We start from the raw sequence: 25,310 nt of genomic DNA, 5'->3' as shown, positions 1-25,310 counted from the left end.
TTTAATGTCTCCTACATGACATGAAGTCCAAACTATTGTGTTGTACTGATGTCTACACCTACAACAACCATAAACCCAACCTCAAAGTAACCTGTCGTGTTTTAGCAACCTCCACACCAACCATAAGCTTAAAACCCCATCTCACGGTAAACTTTAGTGTACTGTAAAGGTCTGCGCCGACCACAACCCAAAGCTTGCCTACTTGTAAATTACTGTTGTGGAGCCCGAATAGCTCAGTCGGTAGAGCATCAGACTTTTAATCTGAGGGTCCAGGGTTCAAGTCCCTGTTCTGGCGTATGACGCTCATTTTGTGGAGCCACAGCTTTTGCCGTTGAGCTATCGCTTGATGAAAGTTTCATCTGGATGCACAATATGTGTACTAGGCATAAAGAAATGGCAGTACAGGCAGTCTTGTAGTCGTAGCCGAGTGGTTAAGGCGATGGACTAGAAATCCATTGGGGTCTCCCCGCGCAGGTTTGAATCCTTTGCCACAACAGCAGAAAGACATTCTGCAGTTATCATTGATCTATTTAATGTCTCCTACATGACATGAAGTCCAAACTAATTCACCTGTACCGCATGTCTTTAGACTGTGGGGGAAACCGGAGCACCCGGAGGAAACCCACGCGAATGCAGGGAGAACATGCAAACTCCACACAGAAACGCCAACTGAACCGAGGCTCGAACCAGCGACCTTCTTGCTGTGAGGGGACAGCACTACCTACTGCGCCACTGCTTAGACCAGCATAAAAATGTACATGAATAAATCACAATTTAAATGTTTTTAAATGTCATTTAATTATCAATAAATCAATGCATTACAAATACATTTTAAATCTATAAATAAATAGACATTTTTATTACTGCATTATTATTTAATCCATGTTTTAAAGGCTGATTAATCAAACAGTAAAAATTGTATTAATAAATCACAAAACACATTTTAAACAGCTTTTTATATAAGCATTTGGCAAATGCTTTTCTCCCTATTTGCTGTTTGGTTTTCTTTTTCTTTTGCCACATGCTTTTCTCAAATTGAAAATTAATCAGGTTAAAAATGACTCTGCTGTAATGAGCTATTGTTTTCCTCTCTTAGGAAAAAAAGACAGTTAACAGTTTTATCTAGATTAAATGACCATGGTGATAAAGATTTTCTTGGAGATATAGAACAAAATGAACTTCGTATTTTGCCATCAGAGTTGGATGATTACTATACAGAGAAAGCTAAAGGAGCTTTACGATCTAGAGTGAAATGGATAGAGGAGGGGGAGAACAATTCTTCATATTGTTTTTAAATTTAGTAAAGCATAGACAATCTTCAAAAACTATTCATAAACTTAGCATAAATAACAATGTAAGTGAAGAGAAAACTTTGATTGATGATCACATCTATTCATGTTTATATATGAATCAAAATTTAATGAGAGTGATTCTGACTTTTTCTTTCCATTTTAAAAGATAAAGTTCCTATTATAGATGACAGCTTCCAAGAAATGATGGAATCTGACATTGTTATCTCTGAACTTGATGTTGCTATTTCTAAAATATCCAATGGAAAATCCAGGCATATACGGAATTACAGTTGAGTTTTATTAACATTTTTGGCCAGAGATGAGATTTTTAGTTTTTGAAGCACTTAAGAAAAGTAAAGACAAAGCAGAACTATCGACTTCTATGAAGCAGATTTTAATAATTTTAGTTCCATAGCCAAGCAAAGACAAATTATTTATAATAGGAGACCCATAACTATTTTGTCCAATGATTTTAAATTGCTCTCTCATGTATTTTCAATAGACTCAAAAAAAGGTATAGGCGAGATAATAAATGAAACACAATCAGCTTTCATTAAAGGGAGAAGTATTCACAATCATATCAGACTGATAGTTGATATGCTCGATTATAGTTATTTAATTCCTTAGACAAGTTTATTTCTATTTCTAGACTTTTTCAAGTCCATTGAGCATCCTTTTTGTCTTTAGAAAATCTTTAGAAACAACCAATCTTTTGGGTTTGGTCCGAGCTTTTGTAGGGTAATTTCCATGTTCTATACTGATATATTCAGTAGTAAATCTTTGAATTCAGGATCATCTCCTGGAGTTTACATCAGAAGAGGAATCCATCAAGGATGTCCCATCTCACCTTTTCTTTTTAATATAGCTGTTGAACTTATGTCATTATATTTAAAAAATTCAGAGTACAGTTTAGGTATTGATATACCTGGTAGGACTTTTAGTTTAAGTCAGTTTGCTGATGACTCTATTAATTCTTTAAAAAAGGGAGGTGCTCCCTTTAGCTCTTGTCAAAATTTCTGTTTCCTAAAGCTTCTGAATTCACCTTAAACCTAAGAAAATGTGGAATATTAACTATTTAGAATTGTACTTTAAGAGAATTAGAGGGTATTCTAGTAAAAGAGGAAGTTAAATATTTGGGAGTTACCATCACCAAAAATTCTGTTAATAGAGAATGTGCAAATTTTAATATTAAAATGGAAGGTATGAAAAAAATCCCTAAATCATTGGCTAGCTAGAGACCTTTCCATATTGGGTTCAATTCTTTTGACTGGGATTACCTAAAATTATATATTTAACTTATTCTTTATATACTCCTTCCAAAATAGTTAAATCTATTAATTCAATATTATTTAAATTTATTTGGAAAAATAAAACACATTATTTACGTAAGAATCATATGATTAAAGAGTATGAATAAGGAGGTTTAAAAGCAATCGATTTTGAATGTCTTTATGGCACTTTTAGAGTTAAATGACTGAAAGAGTGTTTAGCTAAGCCTTATTCAATATTTTATCATATCCCAAATAATTTGTTTAAAAAAATGGTGGCCTTGAATTTGTATTAAGATATGATTATGATTGTTCAAAACTTCCTTTGAAGCTATCTAATTTTCATAAGCAAGCACTACTTTTTTGGAAAATGATATTTACCCATAATTTTCCCCTCATAAATCCACTCTTTGAAATAAAAGGGCTGTTATTATTAACAGGAAATAATTGTTTAGAGGTGACTGGTACAATAAAGGCATTATATTCATTAATGATTTGTTAGATGTAAATGGACTGCTATCTCATAACGAATTTTTAAATAAATATAGAGTTAAAATCACAGATAAAGGTTATACTGAAATTTGCGAGGCTATACCTATTGCTTTGTTTAGGTTAATTCAAAGTAATTGTTTTGATCTCCCATGTATACTTGTAACTTTTCTTTCATTTTTAAAAATATTAAATGTTGATATTTTCGATTGTAAATGTAACATCAAGCTTATTTACAAACAATTTAAACGCTTATCATTGGTGATTTGAAGTGTGATCATCTAGGAGTTGTTAAACCCTTAGTAGAGGACAAAGCTTTTACCTTTTATCTTAAATAACCTGTAGCACCTAAGGTTAAGGAAACTCATTACAGAATTGTATTCAGGATATATCCTGTGAATTAGTTTATTCAAAAAAGATTTAACTTTGATGTTGACAAGTGTAGCTTCTGCTCCAGAAACACTCGATCACTTATGTTTTCTTGTGAATTTACTTTTAAATTCTGGTTTGACATCCATACTTGGCTTTCATTAAAGATGATTTCAGTCCCCCTATTGTTCTAGAAGATATTTTATTTTACAAAGATGATTTACATTGTTCTTTCTCTGATGTTGTGAACTTTATTTTACTAATGGGTAAATATCAAATTCATTGCTGTAAGTGGAAAAAATGCTGAACCTCTTTAAGATGTTTTCTTTCTGAGGTAAAGAAAGTGGCTCAAAGCCTCAAATATTTCAGAAACCAAAGTAAAATAACTGAAGCTCTCTGTACTTCATTTTCATAATATTTATTGTTAGAATATTTTGTTTGTCCTTTGATGTAGATCTTTTGTACTGCTTCTTGCTCCTTGTTGCAGTTGTAACATTTTTAATTTATTTTATATATTTGTAATGGTAAATATGCCTTGCGATGTTGATTGTTCTGTCTTGTGATGTAAACTTTTTGCAACAATAAAAACGAAAAAAAAAAAACACTTATTCTTAGTGGATTAAACAAGTTTTTCAAAATTGTGTAAAAATGTTTGGATTAAAAGTTTTGATCAACTTCAAATACTGAATGTCTGTGTATTTGAAAGAGAGAGAGAGCAGATATGTTATGTGAGATGTGAAAAGGAGTGTGAAATTTATGATGTCCTGACTGCAACAGTAAGTGGCAAAAAAGCTGAACAACAAAGACTTTTATTTTGGCGTGTTATGTGACGTCATAAGGCTGCGCCGCTTCCGCGCTGCGGTTCAACTGGAGGAAGGTTTGTTTCACAACTCTACACAAATATAAACCGATTGATTTAAGTTTCAGGTTTTCCTTTCGATATTATATACCTGCGGTTGACTATTATTTTAATCCTTTATACAACGAAGTATTATTTTAATAACAGTAATCGAGGGCTATTGTTTGAACAACTGAAATGTGTTTTAATGAAGGTTTATTTATTTACTAGCTTAATGTCATTCCAATACAAGTATACATTATAATTATATATATATATATATATATATATATGAGCAATTCCATGAAAATGTCAACCTTATCATCAAAAAATAAACTTTTGACCAAAATAACAAAACCTATTTAAATTTGCTCATTAAGGTCTATATTTTATTGTAATGATGTGCTCTTGTTAAATTTTTAATGAAATTGGTTTGTTTATCCATGAAATATGAGGATTGTGCCAATGGTAAATTTCATTATAATCCAACCACATTTCGTGCTTTAGAATAAGGGATTAAAGACTCACCTTTTCCATGCTTTATGTTAACAGTAATCATTCTGCAGAAGGATTGGAGTCTGTAGTATAAATAATTACCCTTACTTTTTCATAACATTACTGCCCTTTTGATTTATGAGCTACATATTTAAGACATCACGCAGCTTCGGTCACGTGTCACGTCCGTAACGATTTAATGAAAAAGTTTATATTGTGGAATAAATATTATAACAAATAAAATGAAACTTTGTATACAAAGCCAAAATATGTCCATACTAATTATGATCGCCAATTCATCTCAGGTCTTTGCTCTAAACAACCACAATTTTGCGTTACGGACGTGACCATTTTTGAACTCCTTATTAATATAAGCCATGACTAGCGCATATTTGTTCATTAAGATGCTGCATTACAATTACTGACTTACATTACATAACATCCATATGTTATATCAAGAACTGAACATTTCATTTAACTATAAACCACTTTAGTAACATTTCAGAAATAAATGTTTAATAAGAAAACAACATTTTACATATTGCCATAATTGGCCATAATGACTTAACCTATTTCCTCCGTCTTACTTGCGGTTCATGTGCGCACGCGCTGCCTATAGTGAAAGATAATGACAATGAACCATAAGGCTTTGAACCTATACATTTTGTAAAGTATAGGCTAAGCATATAACAATTTTGTTATTTACATGTGATACTGCATTAATTTGCATACATGTTTTATAAGCTGTAAAATGAAAGCATCCGTTTGGTGCGAAGTTATAAAATATTTGTCTTTGTTTGATTTGTAGATTAGGCTATTTAAAATGTATATAAGAACTATTAATAGCTGTTTTTTCCAAATGGAAAAAAGGCTGGTTTGTTGATTGTAGTCTGCACTAAATCATGAATATGCCTAGTTGAGTTTATGACGCGGCTCCAGGCAGCACAGACGACCAGGATCAGCGCTGGTTCGTCAACTCCTGTGTCAAACTGTGACCAGAATATCCTTCTTTCATTTTCCTTTTTTGGCAAAAAACATATGTAAGCACGTGTGTTTGCACGTGTTACTGTCATGCGAGTTAACAAATATGTGTTGCTCATAAAAGCCGATCACAACGAACGCGCTTCTTCATTCCAGAGTCGTGAGGCGCTCCGCAATGCATTTTATGTTGACAAGAAGAAAAGGAGCACGGTGCTCTTTTGAATGTCACTATAGATAACAACTGAATCAGCTGGTCTATTGTGCGCGAGTGTTGCTGTCAATGTTTTCATAATTTAAATTTTTAAATAACATTATGAAATTCAAGATTTGTAAAGTCATACAACTTTGGATGACTTAAAACAACGACCACAAGTCTCTCCGTCATTAAAAAGTTCGCCGTAGTCATCTTGACACTGCTGTCACCTCCAAGGAAACCCCGCCTCTGCTTTCGTTTGATTGAAGAATGAAAGACGCCACTGAGGTAACATGCTTTTCTTCTGGAGCGCACAAAGCGCGCAATGACAAAACGCGAGGCGCGCAAGGCGCATAATCAATAACCTCCATGCATTTGGTCTTTTCCCACTGCTCAAAATGCGCACGCCGCGGGTCAGGCCACACCGGAGTTTTCGTTTCATGCAGAGCATAAATGTTTTTTATTTCATTAATTAAATAACTATTTATAAAGATAAATTATCAAAGCGACACAATTCATTTTCCAAGCCCTTTATCCAAAATCTAAGCACTTTCAAAGCTTAAAAATTGGCTATAGCCTACATTAAAATTGAAACATTTTCAAAGATTTCCAGCACCCGGCAAATGCGCTTGAGTGCTTATTAAAATTATTTTAATAAGAATAAGAATATTCTATAATAAGAATAAGAATAAAATCTTGATATTGATCTAAGCTTTAACTACATTATATGAGTATTAAATTTGTTAGAAAATCGATAGGACCTGCAGCTGTAAATTTTTAATTCAATATTTTACACAATCGGTTATGAACTATAGCCTAAAAATATAAACATTATAGTCATCCATCGTACATGCCTACAACCAATGACTATTTTTCTGCTTGTTTAACATGGCCTACACAAAACCTTTCTTAAGTTATAAAGTTTTCTCTCTCACCCTGGTGCGTATGAACTTTTTGCAACCTGTCCTGAAGTGACTGCCGACGAGAAAAAGAAAGCAAGCGCGAGTGGAGAAATTAAATTATTTATTCCATCAACTAACACGTTAACTAGAATAAACTAAAATAAACTGTCAAATATAATATTGCCATATCTGTGACAAAACTAGATTTTAAATATTCTCCACGTAGACAAGGTCTTGCGCAACAGTCGGGCAATGATTTAATTCAAGTTTGTCTGGAAACACTAACTTTAGGAGCCTGCTAAACATAGGCCCATTATAGCTGATTATGTTTATTATCAATTCTATATTATTCAGAGTATAAAAGCACCATGTTAGCATGCAACATTGTTACCGAATTGAGTTTTGAACATTCGAACGTGCGTTAACCTTTAACAACACACATGCCATAATACGAATTAAATATAACAAGGTGATATCTATTTAAGTTTGATTAATTGTGCAACCTTACCATTCAGATGTCTCAGAGGTTAAAGTTTATTGGTTTACACACCCAACAGATATCCACAAATAGGTCTTTGGTCAAGTTTTGAAAGCATTTATCTGATTTTCATAATGTGTCAACTGTCAATTTCAGAGCAGTCACGAAGACAAGTCACGTCCGTAACGATAGTTTTTCCTCATTAATGCAAAAATGAAAAACTAAATAAAATTAATTATATATGTCCCATGCAGAGCCAACCCTTATCCTTTTGACTGTTATATATTTTTTTGGCTTCTGCATTTTCATTCACAGAATTTTCACAAAGTATGTCAACTCACAAAACTCATGTCTTTTTTTTGTCACGTCCGTAACGCATTCATTTTGCCGTCATTTTAAATATAAAACACCTGCATAGACTGATATTTTTTTGATGCCTGAACTCCATGGTTAAGGAGTAAGAAAAATATAAACATATATTTCAATATACTGTTAACATATACCTTCTCTGAGAATATACGTTTCATTTTTTTACTGCAAATGTCACGTCCATAACTCTGGAATCAGCCATATATATATATATATATATATATATATATATATATATATATATATATATATATATATATATATATATATATATAAATAAATGGAGGACTAGTTTTTATTAGGTCATTTGTTTGTGGCTATTGTTTCTTGCTCAGACTTACCTGATTTATTTTTGTCAATCACACTCATTTAAAGAAACTGTTGAAGAAAGTGTTGAAGAGAAGTTATTTTGTTTCTGTTCATTGTTTTGTTCATTTTAAACAGAATAAAGTGTCCAAACACAGAGAAAAACTCCTGCTGAAGCGACTGATCTCCACACTGTTATAAAGATGGCGTTTATTAAAGAGGAGAGCGAAGATGTGAAGATTGAAGAAACATTTACAGTCAAACAGGAAGATCTGCAGGAACAAACAAGTTAGTTTTCATTTAGATATATTTTAATAATAAGAATACTAAATTAAACCCATGTTGCAGCCCTGAGTGTGCTGCCTAGTTCTGCTAAATGCACATAAGCACTCATTGAAAGACAGGAATGAGTTTCTTTTGTTACTTGTTCTCATGTCTTTTGTCATTATGTATTATTAGTCTCCCATTTTCTCTACCTTCTTAAGGTTATTGCTTTTCTTGTTCTCCTACTGTGTAAAGCGCCCTTGAGCACTGTCGCTATAAAAAATAAATGAAAACAATAAATTAATAAAAAGTTAAACTGAGCTGACGATATTTGACCTACAGTATTCTCATAAAAGATATCTGCCATTACAGTGATAGTGTTAGCTAGGTACTTTCCATTTGCATATGTCAGGTTGATCACAATTCCCTTTTTTTCATCGACTTCTTTATGGGTTTAAACTTGTTTCTAGTAGTTGTTACTAGTTCTCACAGATAGTATCAGAGTTAGAATTAAATCTTTATTATAATAACTAATTACCAGGGCTATTGTATTTAAACAGGGTTTCCGCGGAGTCTTAAAATGTCTTAAATTCCAAAATCTAAAATTTGGCCCTAAAAAGTCTTAAATTTGCTGAAATGTTGTGTTGTAGGTCTTGTTTTGTTACCCAATTTGGTCAAAGCCCATACAATCACCAACAATCCATCTCAATAAAACTTTCAACTTTTATTTAAAAAGGTCATTTTAACTCTGTTTATCATAATGGTAAAGACTGCTGAGGATATCCACCTGGACAGATTGTTTTGAATGGATTTAGTTTATTATAGTTTTTAAAACTTTTAAAACATTTGTTAATTAGTTTTTTTTATTTTAAAGAAAGTTGATTTTGGAAAAAAAGTGTGTGGATCCAAGTCGAGCTCTCTTGTTTTTACACAATATTATAGATATTTTGCTAAGAAATATCTAAAATATTTTGCTAAGAAATATCTAAAATATTTTTGTTATTATTAGTTTTGATTTATTATTGTATTATTAAACATTTTATATAAAAAATATTTTTTGAAAGGACAAATAAAAAACCTTTTCTTCTGGGCCATTTGAAAAATTCCTTATTCTAAAAATTCATTCATAATGGTCTTAAAAATGTCTTTAAAAGTCTTAAATTTAACTTGGTGACACCTGTAGAAACCCTGATTTAAAGTATGTCAGAAAACGTGGATGACTCTAATTTTAAATATGCTGAATGAAAATGGACACTAAAATAATTAATTATTATAAAACATTGTACAGTATTCTAAACTATATGATGTTAAGTTTATCAGTATTGACCATATTCTTCACGTACCAGCAGGCGCCGCTATTGAAATCTTTTTGCTTTTTAAAGAATACATTTTTAGATCCTTAAAACAGTGTTATGCTGCTTGTCTTTGATCTTGTGGGGGAAACCGGAGCACCCAGAGAAAACCCACACAAGCTCGGGGAGAACATGCAAACTCCACACAGAAATGCCAACTGACCCAGCCGAGGCTCGAACCAGCAACCTTCTTGCTGTGAGGCGACAGCACCACCTACTGTGCCTCCTCGTCGCCCGACAACACTGATTTATTTGCATATTTTTTATGCGATATTCCAGTTTTGCAAATAAATTTAATTGGCATTTTTTGATGGAAACATAGCTGTAAGGTTTGGAGCTTACACTGCTATTCTGAACCAATAATCAGAAACAGAAAGCAGTTGAAGGATGGCGTGTTTAAATCCATTATTTATCTGACTCCATCAAAGTTGTTATTATCATTGATAAAGAGAAAGAATCTCAAACTTAAAGCAGGTAAAGTTGATTATTAAGTTACATGTTTGAATATACAGACAGTAGAATGAAACAAACTAGCATACAGTATAAAGAAATTAGCTGTACGTGCACTGCTGAGCAACAATAACAGTGAAACTGTCTTTGTTAGCATATGAGGCTACGCAGCCGTGTGCAGGAGATGCAGAGTAAAAGCCATTCTCCCAGATCAACACTTACCTTTACGTATTATACCCTGAGCAAAGCATTGTTAAAGATGAGTGAAAATCAACCCCCAAAACGAACTGAACATGAGAGAGCACAGTTGAGGAGATAAAGTGGGTGAGAAGAACATTAACATACTCTCCTCAGGCCATGACTCAACAATAGTAAATATATTGTATATTGAAATACAAGCAATCAATGTCTCTGTTGATTTTAGCACTACAATGCTTAAGTCATAAACTGTCAAATGACACCAAACATGATAAAGCTATTTGAAGGAAGATCACAAGCAGAAGAATTGTGTATGGTGAAAAGCACATGGTTACTGCAAGCAAATGGCAGAGATGTGTACTGGAGCTGTGATCAACTCTGCCAAGCCAGGAGGACCTATCCCATGCTTGCAATGTCTCAGAAGTCCTTGATTAGCATAGAAGGAATATATAATTGAAGAATATATAATTTTTTTCTCATCCTGCTTACCCATTACCTACATTTCAGTCACACAAAGAACAAAGTCACGTACGAGAAAGGCTTGTTCTTCTTTAATTAATAACTAGCTTACATTAACAGACCTTCGACAGAGACATCTACTGTAAGTAGATTAATTGGATTATTACACTTCTTAAAACTATGTTTTAGTACTTCTTACTTTCTTATTATTCAACTATTTTAATTGATTTTTCCAAAGTCTTTAATTTTTAAACAACACACATATTGAACAACAAATTAACATGGTACATAGTTACAGACATACACCCCATAAAGAACAAGGGTGAAAGATAAAAATAAATTAATTAATAAAAATAGATCAAATAAATTAGGAAACTAGAGATAAACTCTCACCAAGGATATAATAACCTCTGAGCGTTCAATGTAGGAGAGGAAAGGCTGCCAAACCTCTAAAACTTTTTTGTTGAGTCTCGGATGATGTACTTAAGGTGCTCGAGTTTAAGATGTGATAACAATTCTAATATCCAATGTTTGTGGGATGGTGGGTTTGTTTTTTCCATCTTAGGAGAATCAGGCGTCTGGCCAATAAAGAAGAAAAGGCAATGATCTCTATTACATATAGATGAAAATGATCTAAAAATATTGGCCCAAAATTTATGCAATCTAGGGCATCGCCAGAACATCAGATCTGCTGGCTCCAAACCAGGGGCGTTGCTAGGGTCGAAAGGGATAAGGGGCTTAGCCCCAAAGAAATTGCCTCCCCCCTCCCCCCCCACCCAAATTAAAAAATTTATATAAAAAAAGAAGTTTTAATTTACCAAACTAATATACCTACTCTAATCTTATTAACAGGATTAAAAATGGTTAATAATAAATAAGGGGTTTTTAAGACTTGTAAAATCCAAATAGGAAAAAAAACATTGATAAATGAACCCACTTCTCATTTAATAGTCTGTTATGAGCCATATCAATCCTCTTGAGCCTCCTATCTCCTCCTGATTTGAACTTTCTGTTTGTTTTTTGAAAATGTAATTTTCTGCATGTCTTCAAATCTGAAAATATGATTTATTTTATAGTGTGAGTTGTTATCCAATGTGATACAAAGCTACAAACATGTTCATTTGGACAGAGTGATTAACTGAGGTGTAGTGTTGTCAAGATAATGGAATTTCTAAATTCAATACCTTGCAAAATATTGATATTCAATAGGCTACTATTTTTTTTATATAATAACATTTCTATCAAAAGTAGTAGGCTACAAAAAATAAAAATAAAGATCTATATGCTAGAAATATGTTTACTTTAAATTTCTTCAGGGAATTTTTTTTCAGTTTTCCTCAAAATAGGGTGATGTGGGCATTGTAGCACTTTAAATGCATGTAATGCCTGTTTTAATCATACTTGAGCAGAAATTCCATATATGCCTCACAAAAGTAGAACATTCTAGGAAATCCCTAATATGGATGAAGGCAACCAGCTGTTGCTGTAGTAGAATGAAAATAAGATCTGAATAAAAATAAAAAGGCTTTAACTGATCATTTACACGACTGCAACAATAAATGTTTTATACAGTTGAATTATTAGCCCTCCTTTGAATTTTATTTTCTTTTTTAAATATTTCCCAAATTATGTTTAACAGAGCAAGGAAATTTTCAGTGTAGCCTATGTCTGATAATATTTTCCTTTTGAAGAAAGTCTTATTTGATTTATTTCAGCTAGAATAAAAGCAGTTTTACATTAAAAAAAAACATTTTAGGGTCAAAATTATTAGCCCTTTTAAGCTATATTTTTTTCGATAGTCTACACAACAAACCATTGTTATACAATAACTTGCCTAATTACCCTAACCTGCCTTTAAATGTCACTTTAAGCTGTATAGAAGTGTTTTTAAAAATGTCTTGTCAAATATGACTGTAATCATGGCAAAGATAAAATAAATCAGTTATTAGAGTTGAGTTATTAAAATTATTATGATTAGAAATGTGCTGAAAACAAATTTCTCTCCGTTAAACAGAATTTGGGGAAAAAAATAAACGGGGGCTAATAATTCAGACTTCAACTGTATGTGCTCTTCCAACCATTTTATGTATTTTCATAAGAAAGTCGATGTATAATTTGATGCAAATTGACATAGCATGTTACACTAGAATATAGCTATATAACAATAAGCTAGATGAATAAACTCACTGTGATTTAACTATTACAGAAACAGATGTGACTTGCTATCTCATATATATATTATATCTAGAAAGCTAGAACAATTTACGTTTTTTTTTTGTACTTACTCGCATGTATTTACATTGATATGATGCCCATTTTACTGATTATAGTTATTTTAAAATCACCAGAACTACACACATTTTATACTGGGGAAACAAGTTTCATCAGTAGTTAAAACTATTCAGTTTCGCGAAAGAGTTGTATTACCTCATTAGCTTCAGCTCCTCAAAATAATGAATAAATGAAGTGCAGTGGCGGGATTTTTTTAACACCATGTGACAACAGAGCCACTCCCACCTGCCGGTAGAAACAGGTACTGCTGAACAGCTGACGATTTAATTACCTAACACAAACGCTGCGTTAAGTGGAATGTTCGTGATGTATGTGGTCATTTTTAGTACTTAGATAACAAAATAAATGTTATACAACATATTTTTATTTAAGTGCAATATATTCCAAGAGATCAGGGGCTTTTGACAATACATCAGGGGCTTAAGCCCCCAAAGCCCCCCCCTCGGAACGCCCCTGCTCCAAACCACATCTGGGGCAAGATGAATCTGACCCTGGATACATTTTTGCCAGCTTGCTCCTAGATAGGTGAAGCCTAAGAAGCACCTTAAACTAAAGAAGACCATGTCTAATACATACAGGGGATGAGTGTACCAGTTCTATGGCATATTGCCAGGCTGTATCTGATATTTCTAGTCCCAGTCCGTCTTCCCATTTTAGCTTTATACAATTTAGGCAAGGGGAGGCAGTTCTTTAGACCACTTCATATAACATGGACATCATACCCCTTTGATATGAGTCCATATTTACCAATTTATCTATCCAACATGCTTATGGTTGGTTCAGTGAAGGAGAGAAGTGTTTTTTTACGAAACTATGGACTTGAAAGTACCTAAAAAAATTGTCTCCAAAACAAGAGCTTTATCAAATACCTTGCACAACAGTGGTGTTAGCTTGGCAGTAAACTTCTTATAAAACTCGGCCCGAAGCCATCAGGGCCTGGTGCTTTTCCGGTTTTCAATTTTTTAATTGCATTTTCAATTTCAGAAGGTGTTATATTTCATTCTAATGCCAACTGATCTGAATCACAAAGGTATGGCAATTCTAAATAATTGAAAAAGCTCTCAATACGTCCAATTTAGTTTACCTCAGAGCTGCAAAGGGTTTTATAAAAGTGTTTAAATTGATCATTAATTCCCTGTTAATCAGTAATAATACCGCCCTCACCCTTACTAACTGCTGCTATAAAACCAGCTGCTGAGGATTGTTTCAGTTGGTAACACAATAACCTGGCAGCTCGTTCATAATGAATCTAGCGTGATCTTATGTGGAGATCCTCTGCATTTTCACTTGTCAGGGAGTCATATTCCGCTTGCAGAAGGAGTCTTTTCTAATGGAGCTCTTCGGAAGGTGATGTTGAGTGTAGCTGATCAATTGTATTATTTAATTCATAATCTCTGTAAGCCGTTTTGACATTCTTTTATTTGCGCTAGCTTGATATTAAATAATCTGTCCTTTTATAAATGCTTTCAGAGTATACCATAGGATGCTCAAACTTATCTCTGGGGATTCGTTTATCTCAAGGAAGAAATAAATTTGAGCATCAATAAATTTTACAAAATCGTCGTCTGCCAAGAGTCTTGAGTTAAACCGCCATGTATGTTGGAGGATTCCATTGCCTGAAAACATAGCTTTAGAGAGACTGGACAATGTTCCGAAATAACAATACTACCATACTCTACTGCTGACATTAATGCCCCATTCACACGGGGCTTCAGCGTCAACGCTTGACAGAGGGCGTGTCTGAAGTTGAGGCTGACGTAATCGTCATAGCAGCGTTAGCCAATGAATTTACACAGCAATAGGCCACAGTCTGAGCTGGTGTATTTGCATACAGCGATCTGTTGGCTGATGCTTCCATCGCCGCTTGAAAAGTTGATCAAGTCCCAACTTTTGCAGCGAACAATGCTTCTGAAGCAGCGTCGACGAATCCACAATGCAGTTCGGCAACGCCTGACGTCACCCATTCAAAGTGAACGGGAAGCGTTGACACTGATGCCCCTTGTGAATGGGGCGTAAGGGACGTAACTGCTTGTCCAGGAGAAAATGGTCAATCCTGGAATAGGTTTGATGCACAGTTGAATAAAATTCAGGAGGTTCGCCTCCTAAAATTAAATTGTGTGTGTCAAGACTAGGCAAAATTGAAAATAAATCAATGAAAATGTGTACATTGTCCCAATTAGGAGCATACACATAGGCCAGGACCATAGACATGTTAAAAGTTTGGATTATTATGTTTCTGCCATTTTTATCCAGCACATTTGACTCAATGACAAACTGTACATTCTTATGTATGAGTACAGCAATGACCCTACTTTTGCTATTGAAGTTTGAATAATATATTTGTGTATAGCCTCCTCTAAGTTTAGAATAGTCATTTTTCAACAGATGTGTCTCCTGTAAATATACAATATCGGATTTGAACTGTTTTTAACTGATTTTAATTGTTTCGTTTTATTGGGTGATTTAGCCTCCGCACATTCCAACTGGTAAAGTTTGTCTTTACTCCACCCATTTTATGGGCTGTTGAAAACATTTATCAGAAGCATCCGAAGCACCCGAAAGGTATCTGTGGGTTTTGTATGTAGGGGTATATATAAATGTTGCTATAATAAAGGCCAAAGAAGAAAAAATGGCCATGAATATCAAATCACTTTTATTGTCACATCATCAGCAGCACGTGTGCTATGATGAGTGAAAAGCTTAGGTGCTGGCTCTAGACAGTACAAAATACAGACAGTGCAAATATAATGACAGTGCAAAATACAGATAGTACAAAATAATTTGGCAGCATTATAATTGTTGACAGCGATATGTATAATGAATATGTGTACCCATAGTTGTAGGCAGTATTGTTTTAGGTATGTATTGGTTAAAGTGCAGTGCATGCTACATATACATGGTGTGCAGTGAGGGGTATTAAGTGTTCATCAGCCTGATAGTCTGAGGGAAGAAGCTTTCCTTTAGTCGGCTGGTGCGCGACCGGATGCTGCAGAACCATTTGCCTAAGGGTAGCAGAGAGAAAAGTCTATGGCTTGGGTGGCTGGAGTCGCTTATAATTCACTTGGCTTTCCTCATGCACCGCCTGGTGATGTCGTGATGGGAGGGAAGCTCACCTCCTACTACGCGTCCAGCAGTTCACACAATTCTATGTAGGCCTTTGCGATTGCTGCTGGTGCTATTTCCATACCAGGTGGTGATACAGCCACACAGGATGCTCTCCACAGTGCAGGTGTAGAACGAGCGGAGGATGTGAGGGCTTATTCCAAACCTCCTGAGACGCCTGAGGAAGAAGAGACGTTGTTGTGCCTTCCTTAGCACTACGTCTGTGTGAGCAGTCCATGTCAAATCCTCAGCAATGTGTACTCCAAGAAACTTGAAAGTGCTGACTCTCTCCACTGGTGTCCCGTTGATGGTGATGGGGGTGTGTTCTCTCTTCTCCCAGCTCCTTGGTCCGTGAAAACCCCCGCTAGCTGGTGTGCGCATGCTTTAAGTACACGTCCAGGGATGCCATCTGGGCCGTAGCTTTCCGGATGTTCCGGAAAGATCTTGTTACGTCTGCTACAGAAACAGAGTGTGCTGGCGGTTTTGGTATCGGCCGCGGGAGCGCACAGTGTGTGGGTGCTGTCCTGGGCTTTAAAGCAGGTGTAGAACAAGTTGAGCTCGTCCGGGAGAGATGCAGAAATGTTTACAGTGGCGGGTTTGTTACTTTTAAAGTTTGTGATGTAATTAAGTCCCTGCCACATACTCCTCCCCTCTACCTTGTACCTCTGTATTGATGTTTTGCTGCTTTGATAGTTTACCTGAGGTTGTAGTTTGCTTGTTTTTGTTCCTCAGCATTTGTGGATTTATAGGCGGAGGTTCACACTGATAGGGCTGTTCGAACTTTGCCATCAATCCATGGTTTTGGGTTGGGGTAGATACGAACAGTTTTTGTTGGGACCATGTCTTCTATACACTTTCTGATGAAGCATGTAACGGTGTCTTAAGTAAACTTTAATGTCGTCATCAGAAGCTGCCCGGAACATCTCCCAGTCCACATGATCAAAACATTCTTGAAGTATGGAACTCGATTGGTCCGTCCAGCTTTGAAACGTCTTGAGGGTGGGTGGTTCCCGTTTCAGTTTCTGTCTGTAAGCAGGCAAGAGCAGAACAAAAGAGTCATCTGATTTGCTTAGCGGTGGGCGGGGGAGGGATTTGTTGGCTTCCCGGAACGGAGAATAGCAGTTGTCCAAATTTCGGTCACCACGCATGTTTGTGGTGATATGGTGATAGTATTTTGGAGTGATTTTCCTGAGATTGGCATTGTTAAAGTCCCCTGTAACAATAAACGCTGCCTCTGGGTGTGTGGTTTCCTGCTCGCTTATGCTCCCATTCAGTTCCCTTAGCCCCTTCTCTGTGTGTTGGCTTGAGGGTGGATGCAAACATCTGTATTTATAACAGCTGTGACCTCTCTTGGTGGCCAGTGTGGTTGGCACCGAAGCATAAGGTATTCCAGATCAGGAGAACAAAATTATCTAACTGGATGTATGTTTCTCTTATCTCACCATGACTTAATAAAGAAACAAACACCTCCTTCTTTGCTTTTCCCTGTCGGTTCTTTCATTCTATCCACAGTATCTTATCCATAGTATTCCCTGTCTGCTAAACAAATGTTAGAAAAACATTTTGTTGTAATTATGAATATATACAAATAAAAATAGGCCATTGTTACGAACCCCTCGTTCGAGGTGCAACATAAAAGAGCTCAGACAACAAAAAAATTATATATGCAACTTATTTATTATATACAACTAATAAAACAACAAATCAAGAAACAAACAAATGTCTAGGTGAATATGATGAAAATAACTAACTTTAACTACACATAAATAATGTCAAACAAAACCATAAGGTTGCCAAAATAAAGAGATGGTCTTGATGCAAGGACGGCCAGTAGCCAAACTATCCTACAGAAGCTAGCTCACTCTCGCATTTATATGCTTTGAACCAATTGGGGAGCAACCATGGCACCTAATCAGGATCTGCCACATCCAAACTGGAAAACCGGGGTCGTCACACCATTTACACCTTTCAAATCTGTGTCTTATCAATGTGACCAAAATTACTTTTATGATCAATTATGTAAGAAACTCTGAAAACTAGACTGACAGTGTTTCGATTTACAATGCCTTCTATGTTAGGCGACTATGACACAATTTACATTGTAAAAGCAGTAGATAAATAAAGATGAATTTAATCTGCTTAAATGTGTACATATTAATGACTGAACGAAATATGATCTGATTTTATTTTACATTTAACATGCATCAAAATAAGTGTGTGTAGCCAATGTTTCCAGTGTCTTTTTACTTTTCAGCTTTTGATGAGAGATTTTTAGACTTGATGAAAACTAATCTTTTATTTATTTATTTCAGACCTAATTGAAGAGAATGAGAGTAAAGAGGAGGAACATCATGTCAAAATTGAGGAAAAAACTCATTTACAGACTGATGGTATTTTGAAAAGGAGAGACAAGAATTGTTTCACCTGCACTCAGTGTGGAAAGATTTTGGCAAGCAAAAGCAAACTTAAGATTCACATGATAATCCACACTGGAGGGAAACCATTTACATGCACTCAGTGTAGGAAGAGTTTCAACCGCTCATCACACCTTGATCAACACATAAGGATCCACACTGGAGAGAAACCATTCACGTGCACTCAGTGTGGGAAGAGTTTCCGCCAATCATCATCATTTAATAAACACATGAGGATCCACACCGGAGAGAAACCATTCACATGCACTCAGTGTGGAATAAGTTTTAACTGCTCGTCATACCTTAAACAACACATGAGGATCCACACTGGAGAGAAACCATTTACTTGCACTCAGTGTGGGAGGAGTTTCAACCGCTTATCACACCTTAATCACCACATGAGGATCCACACTGGAGAGAAACCATTTACTTGCACTCAGTGTGGGAAGAGTTTCAACCGCTCATCACACCTTGATCAACACATAAGGATCCACACTGGAGAAAAACCAATAACGTGCACTCAGTGTGGGAAGAGTTTTCGCCAATCATCATCCCTTTATAAACACATGAGGATCCACACTGGAGAGAAACCATTCACATGCACTCAGTGTGGGAAGAGTTTCAGCCAATCATCAAGCTTTAATCTACACATGAGGATCCACACTGGAGTGAAACCATTTACGTGCACTCAGTGTGGGAAGAGTTTCCGCCAAGCATCATCACTTAATAAACACATGAGGACCCACACTGGAGAGAAACCATTTACTTGCACTCAGTGTGGGAAGAGTTTCAACCGCTCATCAACCCTTAATCAACACATAAGGATCCACACTGGAGAGAAACCAATAACGTGCACTCAGTGTGGGAAGAGTTTTCGCCAAGCATCATCACTTAATAAACACATGAGGATCCACACTGGAGAGAAACCATTCACATGCACTCAGTGTGGGAAGAGTTTCAGCCAATCATCAAACTTTAATCTACACATGAGGATCCACACTGGAGAGAAACCATTCACATGCACTCAGTGTGGGAAGAGTTTCATCCAATCATCAAACTTTAATCTACACATGAGGATCCACACTGGAGAGAAACCATTTACGTGCACTCAGTGTGGGAAGAGTTTCCGCCAAGCATCATCACTTAATAAACACATGAGGACCCACACTGGAGAGAAACCATTTACTTGCACTCAGTGTGTGAAGAGTTTCAACCGCTCATCACGCCTTGATCAACACATAAGGATCCACACTAGAGAGAAACCATTCACATGTACTGAGTGTGGGAGGAGTTTCAACCGCTCATCACACCTTAATCACCACATGAGGATCCACACTGGAGAGAAACCATTTACTTGCATTCAGTGTGGGAAGAGTTTCAACCGCTCATCAACCCTTAATCAACACATAAGGATCCACACTGGAGAGAAACCAATAACGTGCTCTCAGTGTGGGAAGAGTTTTCGCCAATCATCATCCCTTTATAAACACATGAGGATCCACACTGGAGAGAAACCATTCACATGCACTCAGTGTGGGAAGAGTTTCAGCCAATCATCAAACTTTAATCTACACATGAGGATCCACACTGGAGAGAAACCATTCACATGCACTCTGTGTGGGAAGAGTTTCAACAAATCATCACACCTTAATCGACACATGAGGATCCACACTGCAGAGAAACCATTCACGTGTACTCAGTGTGGGAAGAGTTTCAGTGAATCATCATCCCTTACTCTACACATGATGCGCCACACTGGTAAGAAACCATTCACTTGCACTTAATTCAATTCAATTCAGCTTTATTTGTATAGCGCTTTTACAATGTAGATTGTGTCAAAGCAGCTTCACATAAATAGTCATAATAAATTGGATCAGGGTAGTTCAGTGTGGTTTTAATTATTACTGAGAGTCCAAACACTGAAGAGCAAATCCATTGATGCATAGCTCTACCAATCCTGAACCATGCAAGCCAGTGGCGACAGCGGAGAGGGAAAAAAAAACTTTACTGATAGGAGTGAAGAAAAAAAACCTTGAGAGAAACCAGACTCAGTTGGGCACGACCATTTTCATTTCTCCGCTGGCCAAAAGTCTTGTGCAGAGCTTCAGTCTCAGTAGTGGAGGCTGGAAGCTGGCCTCAGCGAAAACTCGTCTGTCCCTGGAGCATCGCTGGAATCAGTCTCATGTTCTCCACTCCCCACGACCATCAGCGCAGCAGCAGCTCAGGATACGGCCTGGTCCCGGATATGGAAACCTTGGGATCATCTCGTCGCTGGTCTTAGATCCAATCAGTGACTCCGCATAATCTGAGGACCTCGGGATGAGTATCCCCAGGTGGAAATGAAGAAAATAAAAAAAAGAATAATTAGCGTAGCTGCTGTTCATAGTGTATATAAGCAAGATGTAGAAACTTGTTTGGAAACCCGCTAAGTGATGCATTGAGTGTATGCTTTACTAAAGGTCTTTAATCTAGTTTTGAAATGAGAGAGTGTGTCTGAGCCTCAGGAAGTTATCAGGAAGGCTATTCCAGAGTGTAGGAGCCATGAAAGAGAAGGCTCTACCTCCTTTACTCGACTTTGCTATTCTAGGTACTACCAGAAGCCCTGAGTTTTGAGATCTTAAAGAGCGAGTTGGATTGTAGCGAGACAGAAGATAAACAGGAGCTAGATTATTTAGAGCTTTATAGGTGAGAATTACTATTTTAAATTTAATACAAAACTTAACAGGCAGCCAGTGTAAGGATGAAGGATTAGGATTTCTGCTTTCCAATTCGTCTCATTATGGACCACCGTTTATCCTTTTCATCATCCTGTTTCTCAGTATTTAACTGTGAATTGATTTGAACTAATGAATAAGTTAAAACTGCTTACTGCAAGAATGTTCTGTGTCCTTGTTTCTCTTTTTGCCTGTCTATTTTAACTTTGTTTTCAGGAGACACACAAACCAGGTCATAGGTCATGGAGACCTCTCTCTCTCTCTCTATCTGTTCCTATGACTAGAGGTCCAATACAGAGGAGAAGAAGACACCTGTTTTATTGTCCTGATATATTGCCTATAATTTTATAGCCATTTTGATTGATCTGTTTTTGAGTATAATTAATAGTAATGTAATTCCTTTTTGTGTGGAGACAGACTGTGACTGTGTGTAGCCAAGATATTGCAGCAGACTGTTGATGGAAACAGTCTTGAACCAGCCTGATAACACAGCTGAACGTACAAGAAACATCCTTGAGTCTTTAACACAGATGGTCTTTTGTGTCTATTGTGTTCCTGGTTTAGCTTTTTACAGGTTGGAGATCAGCTCCTAATAACTTAGGGCGACCTCACCTCTAGGCATCAGGTCGCCATCCACATCTGGATACAAATACAAGGCTTTCTTTGACGCACACACTAAGGCCATCCATATCTGGAAGTAGATACTATGTTTCTTTGACGCATGTATTTGGAATTGTCTATTTCTGTTGTAACCAATGAGAACTGTTTACCTGGATCCCACCCTTTCTGGACTTGTGTAAAGAGTATAATTGTTCGATTGTTGAAACTGTAAGCAGAGCGGCCTAGGAACTCATTGCGAGTGTTGAAGCTGGCTTCTGCGAATGAAACTGCAAACTATCTTCAGTAAACTTAATTTATTTTTTTTTAAATCTCTGACTCCGGCTCTTCTTCATCTACCAGACTGGTCATTCTTTGGGTTAAACTGTAAACTATCCCTACAGTTTTGGTGGAGGATGCGGGCACTTGTTTACTGGTAACACCATTGATCAATCAACAAAATGAAGGTAGGAAGATTAAAAAATTATAAGACTAGGGATTGTCTGTGAAGTAGTGGGTAGTAACGGAACGTTGTTGGTTCTCATTCAGACGTGAATGAATGTTGTTGGTTCTTATTCAGACGTGAATAAAAGGCACCAGTGGATTCACAGGATTTTGTGGTAGATTGCTGTGGAATCCCTTAGCGAGCTGGTGCATTTTGTGGTACACCTATAGCGATACTGATAAGTGTAACAGTAGATGAGAGGTGTACCTTCTCCTTCACCCGGAGTTAGAGTACTCATTTGATGGGTGTTTAGGAGGCTTTTGGGACATTCTCGGGCATAAAACCTGGACTGGTTTTCTATTTAGTAGTGGACTAAATTAACCCGAGATTGTAATTGAGTTCCACCACTGCTATCTAACTGCATCACAGACAAAAAGGCATGCCATAAGAATAGTGTAGGTCAGATTATTAGGGAAAGAAATAATTGAATAAAAATAACAAAATAACATTATAATAGGGATCCATTAAATAGTAGTGGCCACAAAAGTCAGATAAGATACCTAGAAATATCAGGGTGAGGTTGATTGATCAATGATGCACCAGGAGCAATCCCGAGAAAATTATGACCCTAACTGGATTGGACCGGTCTGGATAGTTTGCACATCTTGGGATGGTTTGCAGATTCATCAAGCAGAAGCCAAGCGCTGTTGGTAAGAGTGCCCTCTCAATTTCTTGTTGCTTTTGGTGTTGAACTCAGATATAAAAAGAAATAGATGAGAGCAGAATGCAGTAAATGGCTCAGCTAAGCTCTCAGGTTTAAAAATGATTTTAGAACTGATTGTAAGAAGAAAAAAAGTATTCCTTTGGTATTTAATTGTCATTGAAAAGCTAAAATCTAAATATTGAGGGGCTAGTAGCAAGAACTAAGCACATAAACTGACAGTAACATTATGGGAATCAAGAATAGCTTATGTTTTGTCTTAGAAGATAAGATTCTGTGTGACTGCACTGCTATCTTGGTTTAGCCCTCAACATGAGCTTGGTTTTGGCTGTAAAAGTAACAGAGACATGTCTGAATAAAAAAAAAATAATGTGCCATGTAAGTCTGTGCAAACAAGCAGCTTTATGGTTGGATATATATTTTTTTAATAATATATATGTAACATAAATGGGGGTTTCAAATAATACTTTGATGGATGCAGTTAACCCCTGAAAGATCTAAAACTATTGTTGACTGTAACAGCATTACTTTGAAAATGCAAGTCAACTCTGTTTTATATGTTTTAGGACGGGCTTGAGTAAAAAGATATTACAACAAAATTATGTATTGAAGTTAATGTTATGTTTAATGTACGTTTAAACTTAGTAAACATGCATTTTCATTCTGGATTGCTCAAAACTCTCTTTCTCTCTCATTAGATGTCAGCTAAGAGCTGATATCTGCCTGTTCCATAACAATTGATAAGCACAGTGCTCAGTTGGAAATCACAAAACACAGATGCAAATAAAATGTTAGAATGAATACAGAGGTTCTACATTTTAATTTGTATACACTAATAGAGGTATTAGTAATTAAAAATCAAATTTAACAAATAAGAGATTGCAAAATGCTTTTGTTTGTTTTCCCAGTGATGGGTTGCAGCTGGAAGGGCACCAGCTGCATAAAAACGTGCTGGATAGGTTGGCAGTTCATTCCGCTGTGGCGACCCCGGATTAATAAAGGGACTAAGTGAACAGAGAAATGAGTGAATGAAAATGCTTTTGTTAAACGCACTTTGAAAAACACTAATATACCCGCTGAGCTATAGAGATAATTAATTTGAACAGTTGTTATTACTGTTTGGAAATTTCTTGTCTTGTCTTCAGTGGTTTATTACTGTTTGTAACTTTTGTCTTATCCTTAGTCTCCACCATCACATACAGGGCCTGATGGCTATACTGAGGTAGCAGACCCTGACACTGAATGGATCAGGGTGATATCTAAACTCCCTGAATAATCTCAGCTTGATATTCAGTTGATTTAAGTGTTTGATTAACCTGTCTCAATGTTTAAATTCTAGTAGGTAGTCTCAATGGCTTTCATGGTTCTTGACTGCGCTTTCCCAAGTTTGCAGAAAATTCTAAATCAAGGAGGAAGCCTGCACAGGAGCTTGCAGTGTGAGTGGCAGTTGACCGATGGGCACGAAGGGGGGTTCCCTAAGATGGGTAAGATTTTCCCTCGGCCAAAGCGGAAAACAACCTAAGGCACTGCTGGGATTCAAACCCAGGATCTCCTGTTTACTAGACAGACGCTTTGACCAACTAAGCCACAGTGACAAATGATTGTGAAAGGGGCCAATTGTTTAATTCGAAAAAAGAAAAGAAAAAAAACAACGGTAGCGCTGCATGTGTGAATGTCTGGACTTGAAATATTAAAGTCCAATTGGTTAGGCATTACCACACTATGCTATATAAAGCCATCGTCCAAAGCCCTCTTGAACGAGCAGCGTTCTTAAGGATTTGAGTTTTGTTAAGAAACCTACTGCTTAACATCCCGCTGCGTAACACTCGTTACTCTTAACAAAAAGCAACCCTGGCACCTGTACATTAGGCACTGCTGGGATTTAAATCCAGGATCTCCTGTTTACTAGACAGGCGCTTTGACCAACTAAGCCACAGCGCCAACGCTGAAAAGGAGGCAAGACGTTTTTGCACACAGAGACTAAAAAAAGACAGCAAGTCTAAAAATGGCAAGCAATTAACTCTATTTGTCGCACTATTCTGTAAGGATCTAAAAAATCAGACCCTGAGAACTGTTATGAAATTTCATTAGACAAGAGAAGTGATGAAGAAACCAACTGTTCCACTGTTCTATTCAAATCACAGCTGACAATGAAAACACAGACTGGAGAAACAGAGCTACACTACAACAGAATCGAAGAATGCAGGAATGCATCCTTTACTTTCACCCCAAGCCTCCCTTCTTGACCTTTAAGCGACTTGCTGATCAGAGCACATTTCACATAAAATGTTCAAGGTTTTAACATGGTGTATCTTGCAGCGT

General features: G+C 36.4%; 2 protein-coding genes and 1 long non-coding RNA gene across 4 annotated transcripts in view; all 3 read left to right on the top strand.

Moving 5' to 3' along the window:
• The window catches only part of LOC101886199 (uncharacterized), an 883,799-nt gene that overhangs the window by 432,977 nt on the left and 425,512 nt on the right, over nucleotides 1-25,310 (top strand). The gene's annotated exons all lie outside the window — the stretch shown is intronic.
• The window catches only part of LOC148680967 (uncharacterized), a 663,035-nt gene that overhangs the window by 483,330 nt on the left and 154,395 nt on the right, over nucleotides 1-25,310 (top strand). The gene's annotated exons all lie outside the window — the stretch shown is intronic.
• LOC148680975 (uncharacterized) lies at nucleotides 4,245-23,793 on the top strand. Of its 2 annotated transcripts, XM_088650290.1 has the most exons (4): nucleotides 4,245-4,295; nucleotides 8,119-8,268; nucleotides 18,410-20,269; nucleotides 21,442-23,793. In XM_088650290.1, the coding sequence occupies exons 2-4, from the start codon at nucleotides 8,184-8,186 to the stop codon at nucleotides 21,462-21,464; spliced, it is 1,968 nt and encodes a 655-aa protein (XP_088506416.1). In that variant the 5' UTR covers nucleotides 4,245-4,295; nucleotides 8,119-8,183; the 3' UTR covers nucleotides 21,465-23,793. The 2 variants fall into 2 exon arrangements, with proteins under 2 accessions (XP_088506416.1, XP_088506415.1); XM_088650289.1 differs by having other exon boundaries at nucleotides 18,410-23,793.

Source organism: Danio rerio, chromosome 4 (genome assembly GCF_052040795.2).
Source record: "Danio rerio strain M-AB ecotype USA chromosome 4, GRCz13ab, whole genome shotgun sequence".
Lineage (NCBI taxonomy): Eukaryota > Metazoa > Chordata > Actinopteri > Cypriniformes > Danionidae > Danio > Danio rerio.
This window is presented reverse-complemented; position numbering and strand designations above follow the sequence as displayed.